We start from the raw sequence: 17,293 nt of genomic DNA, 5'->3' as shown, positions 1-17,293 counted from the left end.
CTAGCAACAAAGCCCTGGAATAACAGCTTTATAAAGGAACTGGACACGCCTTGCACACTTCCTGGGTGAGGGTGGGGAAGCTCCCCAGCTGGTCTCACTCACCACCAGGTTGCCGATGACCATGACCATGAGGAAGACGGTGAGGCACATGGCCTGGCCAGCCACCTCCATGCAGTCCCACATGGTCTCGATCCACTCCCCACACAGGATGCGGAAGACGATGAGGAAGGAGTGGAAGAAATCATGCATGTGCCAGCGGGGCAGGCTGCAGTCGGTCGCGATCTTGCACACGCACTCCTTGTAACTCTTGCCAAACAGCTGCATGCCCACCACGGCGAAGATGAACACGATGATGGCCAGGACCAGCGTCAGGTTGCCCAGCGCCCCCACGGAATTGCCGATGATCTTGATGAGCATGTTGAGCGTTGGCCACGACTTGGCCAGCTTGAAAACCCGCAGCTATCGGGCAGGGGGAGGACAAGGGCAAATGAGGCCGGGTGACAAGTGGCCCAACCCCAGGACCCCGGCCTCAGCACAAAGAACGATTTCAAGTCGTCTGAAGTCCCACCTCTGAGTGATCAGAGGTCTCTTTGCCTCTTGGTTAAATGGGGTTACTCATGTCCTACCACTTCTTGCTATTAGTATGTTAAAAAGAGAAAAACGTCCTTACCTGTTGAGGACAAAGACAAAGCATTTTACTAATGACATTTTATGTCAAGATTTGCTTTAACATACTTCCCCTGCCAATAAAAATGGGGGAAGGGGGTGAAACAAGAATCGTAGAATGTGGTAGGTACTTGGAGGTTTGTTTTCCTTTGTCTATATCTATATTTTTGTATGCATGGAAGGTCTCAGAATAAAGTTAAAAAAATAACGTAAGTACCCATGATGGGATTGTCCCAAAGTCGTCCACCGTCAGCTCCCTGGGTTGTCAGTGTGGTACCCCCAGCACTGTGTGGTAAGGAGGGATCCCTGGCTCCCTGTTTACAGGTAAGAAACGTTCCTGGGCAGGGCAGGGGGCCTCGTTTCCAGTCCTCTGCCTTCCTGAGGTTTCTCCTCCCACCCGCTTCTCAGTCCCTGGCCCTGTGGGTCTCTCATACCAGACGGAAGGAGCGGAGCACAGACAGCCCCTGCACGTTGGCCAGGCCCAGCTCCACCAGGCTGAGGGTGACGATGAAACTGTCGAAGATGTTCCAGCCCTGCTGGAAATACTCGTAGGGGTCCATGGCGATCAGCTTCAGTACCATCTCAGCAGTGAAGATGCCTGTGAAGACCTGTGGGGCAGGGTGGGTCCCTGTCACAGAGCCTCAGGGAGCACAGGGCCTTTGGAATCCCCCTCCTTCTGAGGGAGGCTCTGGAGACTGAGGGGAAGAGGTCCGGAGTCTTGAGAGGGAAGGAGTTGTACCCACCACCCCCATGCGTGTAGGTGGGATTTTTTTTTGGTAGTAGGATTGAACCCAGAGCTACTTTACCACTGAACTATAACCCCATCCCCTTTCAAATAAAAATAATATTTTGAGACAGGGTCTCACAAAATTGCCCAGGCTGGCCTTGAACTTGTGATCCTCCTGCCTCAGCCTCCGGAGTGGCTGGGCTTACAGGCAGGCGCCACCATGCCTGGCTGGTGTCCCTAGCTCCACGAAGTTGGCAGGGAACATCACACTCATCCCACAGATGAGCAAACAAGGTTCAGCCAGGTCAGCACCCCGCTCTCAGTCACACCAGCCAGTTCTTAGGGTGCCGAATTCAGGTTCTTTCCTCTAAGCCTTAATCCTATCTACTGGGTCCATTCCCAGGACTTGGCAAATCTTGGTGGACTCAGGCTCTAGGGGCAAAATCAATGAGGGTCAGAGTTGCTTCCCTAACCTCGGAACAGGAACCTGAGGGCTGTATAGCCCTGAAAGCTTCCTGGGCCTGGTCCCCCTGCTGCCAGGCATCAGCTGTCCTGGGTCCACAGCCTGCATGGGCACATGCTGAGCCCCTCCCAGGGGCTGTCCCTGGTCATAGCAGGTGTCCAGACAGCAGCCTGGTGTCGGCAGGGGTTGGGCAGGCGGGCGGGCCCTGCCCATCACGCACACCCCAGCAGCTGTGCCATGATTCCAGGGCACACCCTTGCCCCCTGGCCCAGCCTGGCCATGCTGCCTCGTGCATCTCCATGGGAGAGATGTCTTGGCCTTGAGGGCCTGGGGACTGCAGGGCCTGATTCTTGTGCTACCCACCCAGTCTTGGTCCTGCCCAGGTCCCACATCTCACGCTCCCTGAGTTGGCCTCCCTGTTGGGGTGGGAAGAGCACCTTGCCAAAAGCCACCCTGGAAAAACTGTGAAGGGGATCAGGAAGGGTGGGTGGGGCTGGAGGAGGCAGTGGCTTTTCCTTTGTCAGGCTCCACTGGGGCTGGCAACGAGGTGATAATGCTCCTAATGGGCAGGGATAAGCGGGTGGATCAGGGCATGTCAACAATAGCAGAGCAGCAAAGAGTTGGAGAGGGGAGCCGCCTGGCCAGGCAGGAGAAATGGGGGAGTGATGGGGACTATTCCCTAGGGCATCCAGGGGGAACTGAGGCCCTTGGGCCTGGAGGCATGTGGCCACATGCCACCATTCCCAAGTCCCTAGGTCCCTTTCAGGCCCATGCCAGACTAAGGAAATGGAGAAACTTGTTACCCGCACATGCCTCCATCTCCACACCCCCACTCCCACCCCCACTTTCAGAGAGTGGCCTGGATCCCTGACCCCGGGGGAATTCTGATCTCAATGAGCCCAGAAACTCACCCTGCTCTCCCTGCCCCTGAATGCCCTGATATCCATATTCCACAACCCACCCATCATCCCATGTATCTCCCTCATACACATCTCATTTCCACATACAAGGAAAACCCCACCTGTTCCCAGATGCCCCCCCTAATATGCCCGTAGTTCCAGAAAGCCCCTCTGGGTCCTGCCCCCTAAGGACCTCCCTCTCCCCTAGGCCCCTCCGTACCAGGTTGCCCACAGAAAGCACGTTGTCGAAGTGCTCCGTCATGGGGTAGTGCTCCATGGCCATGAAGAGGGTGTTGAGCACGATGCAGATGGTGATGCCCAGGTCCACGAAGGGGTCCATGACGATCAGGTGAATGATATGCTTGAACTTTACCCACGGGGTGCAGCAGTTCCATATGAGCACTTTGTGAGCGCACTTGTACCACCATGGCGGGCACTTCTGGTGGGCCTCCTCCAGCTCTGCGAGTGGGGTTTTAACAGGTGCCAGATGAGGAATCTCCCGCGCGCCCCTTCCTTCCTCCACTAGCTCTTTGGGACCCACATCCAAGCCCCATCCCTTAGCGCCCCACACCTCACCACTCCAGTGGTTTAGCCTAGCTTAAAGTCCCCCTCCTGTGTTCAAAAGACCCCACCCGCAACAGGGCCTTCTCCAAGCTCCGCCCCACAATACGTCACTCCCAAGGCCTGCCCCCTAAGCCCCACCCACATGACCACACCCCTCGGATTCCCTGCTGTAAATCCTGCCTCTTGGAACTCTGCAAGCCTTACAAGCCGCAAGCCCCGCCTTCTTGGCACGCCCCGCCAAGCCCCGCCCCCCAGTGAGCTCAGGCTGGACTCCAGTCCTCTGCCTTGGCCCAAAGTTGCTATCCCAGCAGGAGAGACGCAGAGAGAAGAAAACCCAGGCCCACGAAAGTCTGGGGAACAGACTGAGACCCCCTTAGGCTCTTCTTCCTCACTGCCAGTAAAGTCGGCCCCTCCGGATCCTCCTTTCCCTCTAGAGTGGCTCTCTGAAAACAGCCCCTGTTCTTGCAGCCCCACAGCCACGAGGCTCAGTAAGGACCATGGGATGAAGGCACTCCTCCACCTGGTCTCTGTGGCCAATGGGAGCTGCCTTGGTCTAGGTATGATCTTACTGACTCCTCACTGGAAGACTAAGAGGTAAATATAAATATTAGTACCACCTATTTTATAGATTAAAGAAAGGGATTGGAGTGGGTGGCAGCCTCATGGAGACCCTGGGAACAACCTCAACCCTGCCAGGCATGAGAAACCCAAACCTCTCTCTCTGAGGCAGCAATGAATTCTAGTCTGTTGGTGACCTCCCTCACCTTCATGTCCACCCCTAGGCCATTGCAGTGCCCTAGCATCTGAGGCTGGAAACTCCTGGTGAAGGTCCCAGGAAGGGTAGGGGCCAGCCCTGTCTGTCCTTCATTCTCTGGCACACAGTCACCTGGCTGCATTATGCAAGGTCAGGTGAGATGGTATCTTCTAAGCGTTTGCAAAGTCCTGTAATCCCAGCCCACCCCCACCTTCCCGACTCCCCACAGAGTCCTGCAGAGGGACCAGCTCCTCCCTGGGTCAGACTTCCTTTCTTGTGTCAATTCTCTCTCCTTTGTTTCCTCCTTTCTTCCTCCTTTCCATTGCTCTTCCCTCCTTCCTTTCTTTCCTCTCATCCATCTATACTCCCTTTCCATTCAGGAATCTTTCAGTCCATCCATCCATCCATCATCTTTCCACCCTTCTCTTATTACAGTATCTTTATTCTCCTCCCAGGTCCTGGGTGTGGTACAGGGATTGGGGGAATCTCTGATTTTACTTGGGGAATTTGATGTTGACCTTTAACATTTATCCAGAGAACACTGGAAGAGCAAGCTCTTCAGTTTCCGGAACATGGGGCCTTCCTGGTTAGTATTATTAGCCTGTCCTTCCCCGTTGCCTTGGCAGCCCCCAAGGCCCTCCCGGAAGCCCCTGGTTCCCACAGCAGCTTGGCCTTGCAGCCACAACTTGGCCAGGTTAAGACAGAACTATATTTATCACAGCTCATTTCTTCATTGCCAATATTAAATTACTGTCCTCCTGAAGCCGGGTTCAGTCAGGCTCCACCCTGCCCCTCAGGAGGCTGAAAGGCTTGTGGGTAGAGCAGACAGAGTAGGGGGAATGGGGCACAGGACACTCACCCTCCATAGCATCAGAGATACCACTGTCTGCGCTGCAGCTCGGCCGCGGGGGCCCCTTCTCTCCTGGCGATGTGTCCAGGCTGCCGTTGCAGGCCTGACTGTGGGCTGGGTCCCCGTCTGCCTCCCCACCTTCCAGCGCCTGGGTGGCCTTGGCCTGTAGACCAGCAAGGGTGATGGGTGTGAAGCCCAACTCTGAGCCAGGGGATGGATCCTTGACTCTCAGAGCCTCTTGTCAAGTCCTTTAGGATGACAGCCCCTCTTCTTGGCCTGTCTCAAACCTAGCAGGTGGGAAAGGGGCCAACTTTGGTGGTGGTGAGGTGACAGGGTAAGGACCAAGTGACTGAGAACCTAAACCCTGAATACCCTCCACTCTCAGAGACTGACCCTATAATCAGGAGATTGAGAAAATGGGCAGCTGCTCCCTGCAGCTACACGGGGACCTGCCTCTCCTCAACATGGACCATGAAACCATACGTCTTTGAGCTGGAGGAAACTTCAGGTTTCACAAGAACAAATTCCTTGTCACAGATGAAGAAACTGAGGCACTGAGCAGAGAAATACTCCTCCGACTGCCTAGATGACACCCGTCCCACTGGGGACCTTTTGCTACTCCTGCCCACCCCCTTAACCAGCAGCCAATCAGCCCTGGCTGAAGGCAGGGAAACCCTGGGTCTGGGCCCCCTCCCTGGGTTCACACCTTCTCTAACTCCTCCTGGTGCTTTTTTAATTTCTCGAGCATCTGCTGAAACTCCTCCTCTTTCTCCTGATCCTCGGCTAGGGTAGCCTCGTTCTGCTCAGCATACGCCATGGCCACCACCGCTAGGATCAGATTAATGAGGTAGAAAGAGCCCAGGAAGATGATGACCACGAAGAAGATCATGTAGGTCTTGCCGGCTGCTCGAAGGGTCTGAGGGTGGCGAGAGAAGGAGGAAGGGGTTTTCATGGCACCCTCCCTCACACGCCATTGCCCAAACAGGTAAGCAGAGGGCATCCCTTACAGAGCCTGGGGTTTGATGGCCTTTGAGGCAGAGTATGGCCATCCTTGGCAGGCTAAGCCACAGTCTGGGAAACTCTGAAATATATACATGGGATCCAGGTATTCCTGGTGTCCTGACAGAGACCCCTGAGGATCCCAGCCAGGCATCCTGAGGTCAGAGTCAGGACAAATGGTGGACATGGGCTTTGGGGCCAGGTTGAATCCTACCTTTGCCATAGAGCCTGGTACTTAGTAAGTGCTCAGTAAATAGTAGCTGCTATAATCACTATTATTATTAATATCACCAGGGATCAGAAGGCACCATCCCTCAAACTCAATCCTCCTGCCCTGCAAACGGTACATATTAAATACAGGTGTCCTTTATCCACAGGGATTGACTGGTTCCAGGAGGCACCCCCCAATTAAAATCTGCAGGTGCTCAAGTCCCTTATGTAAATGGCATGGCATTTGCATCTAAGTTAGGCACATCCTCCCTGTACTTTAAATCATCTCCAGTTACTTATAATATTATATATAATGCAAATCAAGTGCTTTGTAAAGAGTCGTCATACAGTATTATTTAGGAAATGATGTCACAAAATATGTATGTACATGTTCAGTACAGACACTTTTTTTTTTAATCTGTGGTTGGTTGAATCCACAGAGGCGAAACCCGATGATGCGGAGGGTCAGCTGTGACTGTGTGGGCAGAGCTGCCCCACTGCTTTCTGTGAGGCCTGGGACTTCCTGGGCCTGAGCCTGTGCCAGGCCCAGACTCCGCTCATAAAGCAAAGGTGGGAATGAAGATGGGCTGTGGCTTGGCTCTGAGCAGGCGCCTGGCATCAGAAGGCTCCAAGAGTTTTCAGGGGCACTGACAGGGTCCCGTGGAGGAGAGGGCCCAGCTGAAGATGTGGCCATCCTGGGACAGGCTCCATGAGGCCCTGAGGAGGCAGCGGGGATGGAGGGCGGTGGATGTGGGGCTGGGGGCAGCTGTACCAGCTGGAAGAGGTTCTCCCAGTAGTCCTGAGTCATGAGGCGGAAGAGAGCCAGGAAGGCCCAGCTGAAAGTGTCATAGCTGGTGTAGCCATAGTTGGGGTTCCGTCCCGCCTTGATGCACTCGTAACCCTCTGGGCAGTGCCTGGGGACAGGATGGGAGACTGGCTTTAGGGAGGAGAGCTCCAGCTGGGGACAGACTGAGGACCCCAAGGGAAAAATATCCCTTAGTCCTGACTCTGTTCCCCAAACAGGCAGGTCTTCCACCCATGCCCAAGAATTTTCCTTAGGTTCCCATTCACCCCACATCCGTGTCCCTAATCAGCCCCCATCTCCCAAGACTCCTGGGGCTTCTTTTTCCCACCCCTGGGCATTACTCACCCAGCATCACTGCTGTTCCCACAGAGCAGGGCATCATTGGCACCGTCCAGGAAATAGTAGTTTGCTTCGGGAGGCAGAGGTCACAAAGAAGGCACATCACCCACATGGACACACGCAGGCACGTGCACCCATTCCACGCCTGCGGACAGGTCTGTGTGCACCGCTTACACCAAATAGGTGTTCCCTGGGGGCCCCTCTCCCTCCTTGGAGGACGGCCCTGAGTTCCAAGGTCCCTGGGTGGGCGGACTGCAGAGGTCAACTCCACACAGTGTCTTCTGGGTACCTAGTGTAGCTAAGGTCGAGATTCAGCAGGGACACAGGGAGAGCCAGAGGGACATGTGTGCATGTGTGTGTGTGTGCAGGGTAAGTGGGGGTTGGAATCCGGGTGCAGGGTGAGGAAAGGGCACCCTCTCCCATTGGTTAAAGACACTGGATGGACTGAGTGGCTGTGTGAGAGTGCGTGCGTGTCTCCTGCGTGCCTGTGAAGGATGGGTATGTGACAGGATGAGGGTGTATGGGTGCCTGATGGTGACCCTGCCAGGATATGAGCCCAGAGGGTGACGAAGGAGAACTGGGTGCACAGGTTAGGTCCAGAGACTATCGCTCTGTATAGAGAGAAACTCAGGATTTTTAAAGCAGTTTACCATTTAATTGTCATAGCAACCCACTGAGGAATTGCCACCTCAGTTTTATAGGCAAGATTCTGAGGGCCAGAGGTTACACGGGGTAGTAAGTGGTGGATTAAGATCAGGTCCTGGGCTGGCGCTGCAGCTCAGTGGTAGAGCGCTTGCTTAGCACGTGTGCTGGGTTCCAGCACCATATAAAAATAAGTAAAAAACATAAAGGTATTGTGTCCATCTATGACTAAACATAAATTTACAAAATCAGGTCCCTCCAGACTATTTGTCCCAGAAGAGGTGGAGGCAGAGGCCGCCCTGGGGGCTGGGGCGGGCCTCCCCTTGCCACGCACCCTTGTTCTTACCTTTGTCGTTGATGTAGGCCTCCCAGTCGAAGGTGTAGTTGCTGGCCCAGCTCTCCTGGCTGTTCCACGTGTCATTGGCGTACCACGTGTCGTTGCCATACCACGTGTCATTGCCGTACCACGTGTCGTTGCCGTACCACGTGGTGTTGGTGTCGTTGAAGGGCGGGGGCCAACGCACGCACTTCTGCCGCAGGTTTCCCATGAAGAGCTGCAGCCCCACCAGGGCAAAGACGCTCAGGCAGAAGACGGTGAGGATCATCACGTCGGACAGCTTTTTCACCGACTGGATCAGGGCCCCCACGATCGTCTTCAGCCCTGACCACAGAGAGGTTAAGAGCATGGGCAGGGGCAGGGAGGGGTGCAATGGACCCCAAGCCTTTGCCTTTGCTCCATCTCCAAGGCTCCACGTAACCAGGCACCACCAGCCTTCCCAAATTAACCCCACTGTTCTCCGGGCACATCCTCAGGGTGGAGCCTTGGAATTGCCCCAGAATTTCAGCTACTAGAATGGACCCTCAGATTCACTGGGCTGAGACTCTAACACCACACATAAGCACACGGAGGCGTTGAGTACACGTCTCTAGGTTAGCACTCCCAAAGTGTTCTACAGAAGGCTAATCTCCAGAGCTGGGTCCTTAAAGAGGCAGAGGGGAGGTGGGGTCCACATGTTTGTAAAAGGAATGTTTGTAAAAGTCCTGCAGAGATAAACAAAAACTTTTATGCCATATTTCCTTAACTTCTTTGACCTCAGAACCGTACTATATGTATGTAATATATACATACAGGTTCACTCCGAGAAGCTCTAAGAGCCTTTGAAACATCACTGCCTTCTGCCCCTTCAGACAAAGGCATAGCTGACCCTGATGGATTCCCAGGGCAGATTCCCACCACCTATGGAAGAATCACTTCTTGGACCTGATCCCAGTCTCTCCCTTCATTTCGGTTTCTTGCCCTGAGATGGAAACCAAATGCACAGCAGCCTCCTTTGAGAACACGCCCTGAGCCTGGGGGATGCTGGCCCAGAGCGAGGCCGCTGCAGCCCGCACTCAGCAGTGGCTGGTGTGTGTGGGGAGGGGCTCCGTAAGCACTTCCCATCCCGGGTCTTGCCTTCCTTCGCTCCATGACAGGGCTTTGGACTAGAGAGGACTAAGGTACTTTCCTGGCATCAGGATTTAACTGTTTCCCTCCTCCCACAGCCTCTTCTCCATCCCTTTCAGATCATCCTTCCTCCACGAATGAACCGTCTCCAGCTTCTCTTTATGCATTTATTTTTTTGGTGCTGGAGAAGGAACCTGGGCCTCACCCCACACTAGGCGAGTGCTCTACCACTGAGCCACGTCCCTGGCCTCCAATGGCTTTATCGAGGGGCTGGATGAATGGATTCTGTGCAGGTGGTCCTTCTTGAGGTGTGACCTTCTGGTCACCCTGCCCCCATCACTGAGGACTTCTGGTCTCTGTGCTGCCCCCTCTGCTTACTTGATTTACCACACACTCAAACATCCCAGCCCACCGGCAGCACTGGTCTAAGCACCCCACAGATATTAAGGCAACCGGTCCTCAGAACAACCCAATGAGTGGCACTATTCTTATCTAGTTTGCAGAGAAGGGAACTGAGGCACAGACAGGTTAAGGTCAGTGGCAGAAAGTGGTACGGGGAGGACTGACCCCAGGTTGTCTGACCCCAGAGTCTGTGTTCTCTCTTGCCTTTCTATCTGCCTCTCAGATGCCCAGCCTCCCTCAGGGGGCCTCTTCTGCTCTCTGGCCACGTGGCCCCTCTGTGTCCAGGCTGTGGCATGCGTCCTACGCAAACATGGTCCCGGGATGCTGTGACCTGGGGCCAGGGTTCTGGAACTCGAGTGTCAGGTTCTAGGCTTGGGTATGGCAGGACACCTATTGGCTGAGGCCGAGGGTCCCTGCCCCTCTTTGGTACCTGGGATGACTGTGATGGTTTTCAGGGCCCGCAGCACCCGGAAGGTCCTCAGAGCTGAGATGTTGCCCAGGTCCACAAACTCTGTCACGTACCTGGTGTGGGAGAGTGGGTGGGGGCTGCATCAGAGCCAGGTGAGTGGTGGGCTTCTCCAGGCCCAGAACAAGGATTCCCAAGGACCTTGTGGTCAGGGTTACCACAGGGGGCCTGGGGCAGGTCAGACGCCCTAGGGTTCCTATTGGGACCCAGTGTTGGGGAAAACAGTGCAGCGGTCTTGCTGCTGGGCAGTGGAGGCGGTGAGGCTAGCCCACTTGCCCGGTGGTGAGGCCGGGGTCAGGCTGCCTTCTGTGGGTAAAGATGACATGTGGACGGAACATCAGCAGAGAGTCCAAGCCAGAGCCTGGACAGGGCCACCCCTAGAATGGTGTAGCTCGCTATCCACACTACTGGCCAAATGGCCCCCGTGGTCCACTCCCCTGATTTCGCCAGGAGGTTGGCTGCCCTCCCTTCACCCACCCCAACCTCAAGACGCCCTCAGGCCCCTGCTCACGCCATCGTGATGACACTGAAGTCCAGCCAGTTCCAGGGGTCACGGAGGAATGTGAAGTCATCAATGCAGAAGCCCCGGGCCAGCATCTTGATGAGGGACTCGAAGGTGTAGATCCCTGTGAAGGTGTACCTGAGGGCAGAGGGCCAGCCAGGGCCAGGCATGTCACCCAGGCAGGGTTGCGTGTGGCAATGATGGACCTTGCACAGAGGGAGGGGCAAAGATGAAATATGTCACCTAGGGGTCAAGGACATGGGTGAAAGTGACCGTGTGCCTCCCCCCCAAGGGCTTAAAGTGTTGATGAGGGTCACAGTGATAGTGTGTGTCCCACTGGAAGACAGAAGCAGTGTCACTAAGCATCCTGAGAGGTGCAGATCCCCGGGATGGGCTGCGCGCCCGGGCTGGGCCTTTGGGAGGGGAGACTTACTCCACGTCCTTGGACCAAGGAGGCGGGTCACTCATGGTCATGAACACACAGTTGGTCAGGATGGTGATCATGATGAACATGCTGAAGAGCGTGGGGGCAGTCAAGGAAAGTGAGGGAGCAGGTGGGAAGGGGAGGGAGGTGGACGAGGGTCTCCTGGCCCAGAGTGCCCTGTCTTGCCCGCCCCGGCCTCCCACCTCTCCCACTTGGGCAGGATATGAGTGGATTAGCACCTTGATGGCGCCACGCCTGACGATGCTGAAGGGGCTCAGCATGTAGAGGGCAGGCGTGGCCGAGAAGCGGAAGATGGCCTTGCCCTTGTTGAGCACGATGAAGGTCTGAGGCAGGGAGAGAGTCTGTGAGGCCGGGGGACACACAGAGAGATGGGCAACAGGCAGACGGATGGAGGGAGCCCTCCTAGGTCCCAACCTTCTTGTCGCTGTAGTAGGGGTCCAGGTCCTCCAAGGGTATGCCTATGACCTCCGGCGGGGGGTCCCCATAGATGAGGGGCAGGTTCTTGCCGGCCTCCAGGTCACTGCGTGGCTTCCGTTCGGGCTCCTCAATCTCCATCTGCTTATTCCGTTGCAGCCGGGCCTCCTCTTCCACTGCCCGCCGTTCTATGGCTGCCAGGGACTCCCGGGTAAAGGGGCGCAGGCAGTCGGGGCCAATGGGCACCAGGGTGGGCAGAGATGAGCTGGCCATCCTTGCATCCTGGGCTCAGGGGCCAGCTGGGTGGCGGGTGGCTGGCTGGCTGCAGTGTGCAGCCCCGGGGTGCTGAGTGGCCACCCCTCCCTGTGTCTCCTGTCCACTCCTCACCTCCTGCCTGCCCGGGGGCTGGGCCAGGAAGGTAGGTGTGCAGGCCCTGGGATTGGGAGATGTGCCTGCAAGGCCCAGGTGCTGCTGCTGCGCAGGCGTTGGGCACAGAGCATCCCCCCTGGGCCTTGCACCACACTCTCCCCAGCAGTGGAGTGGCCCCCTTCAGGACAGACAGCAAACCAAACAGATTCTCTTCCACCTTGGGGACTTTTGGCCAGTGCCCTCAACTGCCTCCTGGGCCCGAGCTCTGGGAATGTGTGACTTCAGCCTATGGGGACAGAGAGAGAACTTCAGTTGTCTGTGTCCAGTGACTACTAGATGGGCCAGGACCAGGGACCTGGTGAAACCCACCTAAAGCAACACTGGCACATAGATTTCATCTTAGAGGCCACGTGCATTGGCTGATACTGACTACCTGGAGATGTGGGTAGAGACCATCTAGGGGTCACAGCCAGACTGATGCCAACAGATGGCTGTGATTGATTAGCAATGTCTGCTGGGGCAGGACCATAAGAATGTGGCATCTCTGCCTGTAATTGCCATCCCTGGTCTGAAGAGAAGGGAAAAGGAGGATATAGGGGCATGGAGTCCCCTTCCTGATCTTTGTGGTGCTTGGCCTTAGGTTGAGGCAGGGAAGAAGGAAGAGCTCAGGCCCTGCAGAGGGTCCCAACAGCTCTCTCCCATGGCAGGGCTCCAAATTCCTGAGCAGATAGGGACAGTTAGGGTATGTGAGGGGCCATCTCTGGAGAACTGTGGATGCTAACACATTAGAGGACACATAGGAAAGGTCATGGGGACAAGGAGAGGGACAATTTCAATGGTTGGTGGCCCCTACATGAACTAGATGTGGGGAAGGGGTATCCACCAGAAAACTCTGGGGCCTGTGGGCACTGTGTAGCTGTCTCCCAGGTCAGTCCCATGCCTCTCCTGGCCCCTGGCCCCTTGTGTCCAGAGCTCTGAGTCTGTTCCCTGTGGAAGAGCAGTGCTAGATCACTTATGGAAAATGTCCCTGGGGGAATGACCATATCAGCAGGCACTGGGAGACCACTGCAGCCCAGTCACACGCGGCCATCACAAGGCCCACGTGGAGGGATCCTGGAGCACCCCCAATGCAGGGACTCAGGCAGAGCCACAGAGACTCCCAGAGCTACGCTGAGTGGGTCCAGGTGCTGTCACAGTGTCCCTGCCCTGGCCAGTGGGCATACTTCTCAGGCTTGGTCAACTTGGGGAGCACTGCCAAGGAGAGGCCAGAGCCATTGGGCAGAGCTGGCCACACCCCATGCCCAGCTCCTCAGCTGCTCTCTGCCAGCCTCCAAGGAGTCGTGTTTCCAGGGGGATGACTCTGCTCGTTCCACCCATCCTGTCCTGCAGCTGCTCACTGACCCATCGCGTGTGCGGGTGCGCGCGCGCGCACACACACACACACACACACACACACACACACACACACACACATTAATGTGCACACCCAACCTGCAGCCCCCCTCACAAAGGCCCTCCCAGCCCTGCCACACACTCTGACACCTTCCTCTCCATCACCCACTCCCTGCATGCTCACATTTACTTGTCACCACATGAGTGCAGTGACCTGCCACATGGCCTTGGAGGGACTTACCCAGTTTGCAGTCTACATTTGGCAATCCTCTTATCCCTCCCCCAACCCTCAGTACTGGGGACCCAACCAGGGCCTTGCACATGCTAGGCAAGTGCTCTGCCTCTGAGCTACAGCCCCAGCCCAACAATTCCCCTTATCTTTTTTTTCAGGGTAAGGTACCAGGGATTGAACTCAGGGGCACTTGATCACTGAGCCACATCCCCAGACCTGTTTTGTATTTTATTTAGAGACAGAGTCTCACTGAGTTGCTTAGCACCTCACCATTACTGAGGCTGGCTTTGAACTTGTGATCATGCTGCCTCAGCCTTCCAAGTCACTGGGATACAGGCCCGGTTCCCTTATCTTGATGTCGCTCACTTGATACTTCATAGGAGCCCAGGGGGACCACAAAAACCCAGAGCCACAGGCAGGCCCCAACCCAGTCCTTGAGGAAACCACCTTTACCCGAGTCACAAGACGACGGGGGATGGACCCCGTCCTTCCTCTCAGCTGACCCCCTGAGAGAACTTTTCTTCTTGAGAGTGGACATGGCCCACCCCACTGGCCACTCTTCCTGTCTCTGCTCTGGGAGCTCCCCTTTCCCTGCCATGGGGAGATGCTCCTTGTACAGCACACATCTCTCCCTTCAAAATTTGTCCTTTATCCCAACTTCCTGGAGCTGCTTCATGTGCGGATAGTTCGTTATGTGAAGGCAAGAAGTATCTTTATTGGCTGAAGCCCAGTTTGGGTTGGAAACCGCAGAAAGCATCACTATGGCAGATTTGGTCGGTTCACATACCCCGTGGATGTCCCTCCCCAGCATCACTGTCCTCTCTATTCTCCAGGAGTGCGGCTGCTTGCATGCTCATCTGCTCTTTTCAAACAACCTCCCACGGGATCCTCCCTCCCTCCCGGTACATCTCCATCCCATCAACTGTATTTCTAAAACCACAAATCTGATCTCTCTCTCTCTCTCTCTCTCTCTCTCTCTCTCTCACACACACACACACACACACACACACACACCCCTCACAAATCCTCCAGTCTTCCTGCTGCTTAACAGCAAGTCCAAAATGCCTCCACATGGCTCCTCCATGATCTGATCCCTCCTGGTGTCCAACCTGTTCCTCACATGTGCCCACCTCTGGCTTTACTGCCCCCATTTCCACAAAGAGGCAAAGAGATTCCCACCCCCACCCCGGGAGCCTCTGCTTGTGGTCTGCTGGCCTCCTGGAACACCTATCCTGTCTTCTGGAGAGCTCCAATTTGTGCTTCCAGACCCAAACTACACAAGAACCACTTCCTCCAGGAAGCCCTCCCTGGGCACCTTGGCTGGTTGGATCCCTCCCCTTGTTGGTACCACAGGTTGCCTGGTGCTCATTAAAACTTTACCAAATGAACAAATGAACAATAAATTAGAAGCACGCTTCATGTGAGCTCCTTTCTCCTTTAAATGCACCCTGAACCCAAACTGTAACCAGAAACCCCATCTCCGGCACATCCCTGCATCGGGCTCTTCCCTCTCCCCACCTGCTTCGGCTGCACTCGGCTGGTGGCTCAGAGGCCTGGTTGCTGTGATTCTCAGCTTTCTGGTGCCTTCAGTTCTTTGGTCCTGCCTTGTCCCCCCTGCATCGGATCCCTTCCAGGTTACTTCCCTCTTCTTCCAGCCTCAGGAACACCGCAAGGCCGGGGACGCCTCTGTCCCTCGTGACACTCGCCCAAGGAAACCCAACCTGCACCTGCCAGCTGTGCTCCTTCTGAGTCACCCCTAAGCACTGGATATTGCCAAAGACGCCCCTGGACTGGGCTCGCAGTGACTTGTGGTTACGCACTCCGGCTTTGCCCTTCATCCTGCCAGCCCTGTACGTGCAGAATTTTCTAGTAGTCTCATTTTTCCACTTTTCTGAGAACTGATATTTCAGGTCTTCTCAAACTTCCACATTCCATGGTGCTCCTGGTGACCACCTGGCCCCAGCCTTCGTGGGGGATGTGGGAGCGTTGCACACCACCAATTCCACTGCCCCTCTGCCTCCATCCTGACACAATAGAAAGAACATAAAAACCCAAAGCCACGTCTTCCCCTCGGGCTCAGGACTGGACTCCTCCTCTTCCCCAGGTCCTCGTTCTCCAGTTACCTTTCCTCTTTACCACTCAGCAACTTCTTCCCACCTAGGAGCAAGCACCAGTGTCTCCCATCTTAAAAATAATGGCGGCTACGACAAGGCACCTGCCAGCCTCACACCTCCCTTCATCTCCTGCCCTATTTTTTCTGTCCCTGTTCACTGAAAAACTTCTTGGAAAGTATCTACACCAGCTGTCTCTACCTCCTTACCTTTCGTTCACTCATCAACCCATTCCAACCTGGCTTCCGTTTCCCCCACTCAACTGAGATGTCTTTTGTCAAGTCACTAACACCCTCCCTGCTGCCAAGTCCTGCGAGTGCGTTTCTGTCTTCACCTACCTCAGTCTCTCAGAAGCATTCAACCCAGTTGGCCGCAGCCCCCTTCTGGAACATTCCATGCTCTCAGCCTCCATGGAATCACACTCATGGCTTCTTTCCTACCTCTCTGACTGCCCCTTATCTGCCTCCTTTGCTTGTCTCTCTTTCTTTACCTAATCTCTAGAGTTTCTCAGGGCTTGATCTTTGCTGGCGTGGAAGCATTCCTGTGACCGTGTGCCACAGGAACAAGACACACTCCTTGAACTCTGGACGGCTGGCCAAGAGGCACCCCGGCTGCATGAAGCTTTTGTGTTCTTCCACAGTTCCACCCAGGAAATGGCACTGCCCCCATACAGCGGCTCAAGTCAAAAACCAAGGTGGCGCCCTGAGTTCTCCTTTTCCCTTAGTGTCTATGTCCAGCCTGTCCATTAATGTCATCTCCAAAATGCATCTAAACTCCACCTTGATCCAGCACCCCGGCCCAGCCCACAATAATCCCTTGCAGTGGCCAGTTTCCTGGTATCTGCTTTTTCCATCCCTACTTTTAATCAGTTCCATAAAGTAGTCACTGATCTTTTAATGACAAAAATGTGTGTTCCCTCTGCCCACCCTCTGTGTTGTTTCTCCTGTTAAAATTCCCTAATTACTTCCCATTGAACTTAAAATACAACCAAAGCTTCCTGCAGTGACCTAGTAGCCCCTGTGGACCTAGCTCCCTCCCACCTCCCACCTTTGTCCCCTGATGTCTCCTTGGTCCCTCCCCTCTAGTCCCAAGGCCAGCTCCTTGACTGCAGGGCTTATACCTGCCTTTGGGCCTATACCCAGCTCCTTGGTCTAAGTTCAGGTGTTCCCTATTCCAAGAGATGTTCTTCCTCCCTTACCTCGATATCATTTATCATAATTTGTAATTGCTTGTTTGCCTAACTTGTTTGTCTTTCTCTCCCACTAGATTGAAATGTGGTGTCTGTCCAGGTCAGCTTGTCTGGCCCCAACACCACATGGTGGGCCCTCAGTAAGTGTTTGTTGAATGAATAAATGAAAGAATGAGGCCTTGGGTAGAGCCCCTTCCCGAGACCCCACTATTCTCCTGTTTGATCTGTTCATTCATTCCTCCATCCCCTCATCATTTTGTTCATGTGCCAGGAGCTGAGCTAGCTGTGGTAGGACACAAAGGTGCCCAGCCTGGTGTCCTGCCTACAGAGGGCGGGACAAAGGAGCAAGGGGTTGTGGGTGGTATGAGAAGAAGGTGAGTCCTGCTCTCAAGAGAGTTGATGGTGCTGC

At 55.0% G+C, this 17,293-nt stretch overlaps 1 protein-coding gene across 1 annotated transcript in view; it reads right to left on the bottom strand.

The window, feature by feature from the left end:
* Scn4a (sodium voltage-gated channel alpha subunit 4) overlaps positions 1-17,293 on the bottom strand; it is a 42,263-nt gene that overhangs the window by 16,511 nt on the left and 8,459 nt on the right. The window contains exons 2-14 of the mRNA XM_047544848.1: positions 11,592-12,246; positions 11,382-11,500; positions 11,166-11,255; positions 10,742-10,870; positions 10,195-10,286; positions 8,265-8,579; positions 7,283-7,346; positions 6,905-7,046; positions 5,630-5,839; positions 4,933-5,086; positions 2,976-3,214; positions 1,101-1,274; positions 103-459 (exon numbers count right to left, since the gene is read on the bottom strand). Of these exons, the coding sequence (XP_047400804.1) occupies positions 103-459; positions 1,101-1,274; positions 2,976-3,214; positions 4,933-5,086; positions 5,630-5,839; positions 6,905-7,046; positions 7,283-7,346; positions 8,265-8,579; positions 10,195-10,286; positions 10,742-10,870; positions 11,166-11,255; positions 11,382-11,500; positions 11,592-11,864 (2,358 nt within the window). The 5' untranslated portion in view covers positions 11,865-12,246. The remainder of the gene's footprint in view (positions 1-102; positions 460-1,100; positions 1,275-2,975; positions 3,215-4,932; positions 5,087-5,629; positions 5,840-6,904; positions 7,047-7,282; positions 7,347-8,264; positions 8,580-10,194; positions 10,287-10,741; positions 10,871-11,165; positions 11,256-11,381; positions 11,501-11,591; positions 12,247-17,293) is intronic.

Source organism: Sciurus carolinensis, chromosome 3, assembly GCF_902686445.1.
Source record: "Sciurus carolinensis chromosome 3, mSciCar1.2, whole genome shotgun sequence".
NCBI classification, from domain to species: domain Eukaryota; kingdom Metazoa; phylum Chordata; class Mammalia; order Rodentia; family Sciuridae; genus Sciurus; species Sciurus carolinensis.
Note: the sequence above shows the minus strand (reverse complement) of the source record. Positions and strands in the feature narration are given on the sequence as shown.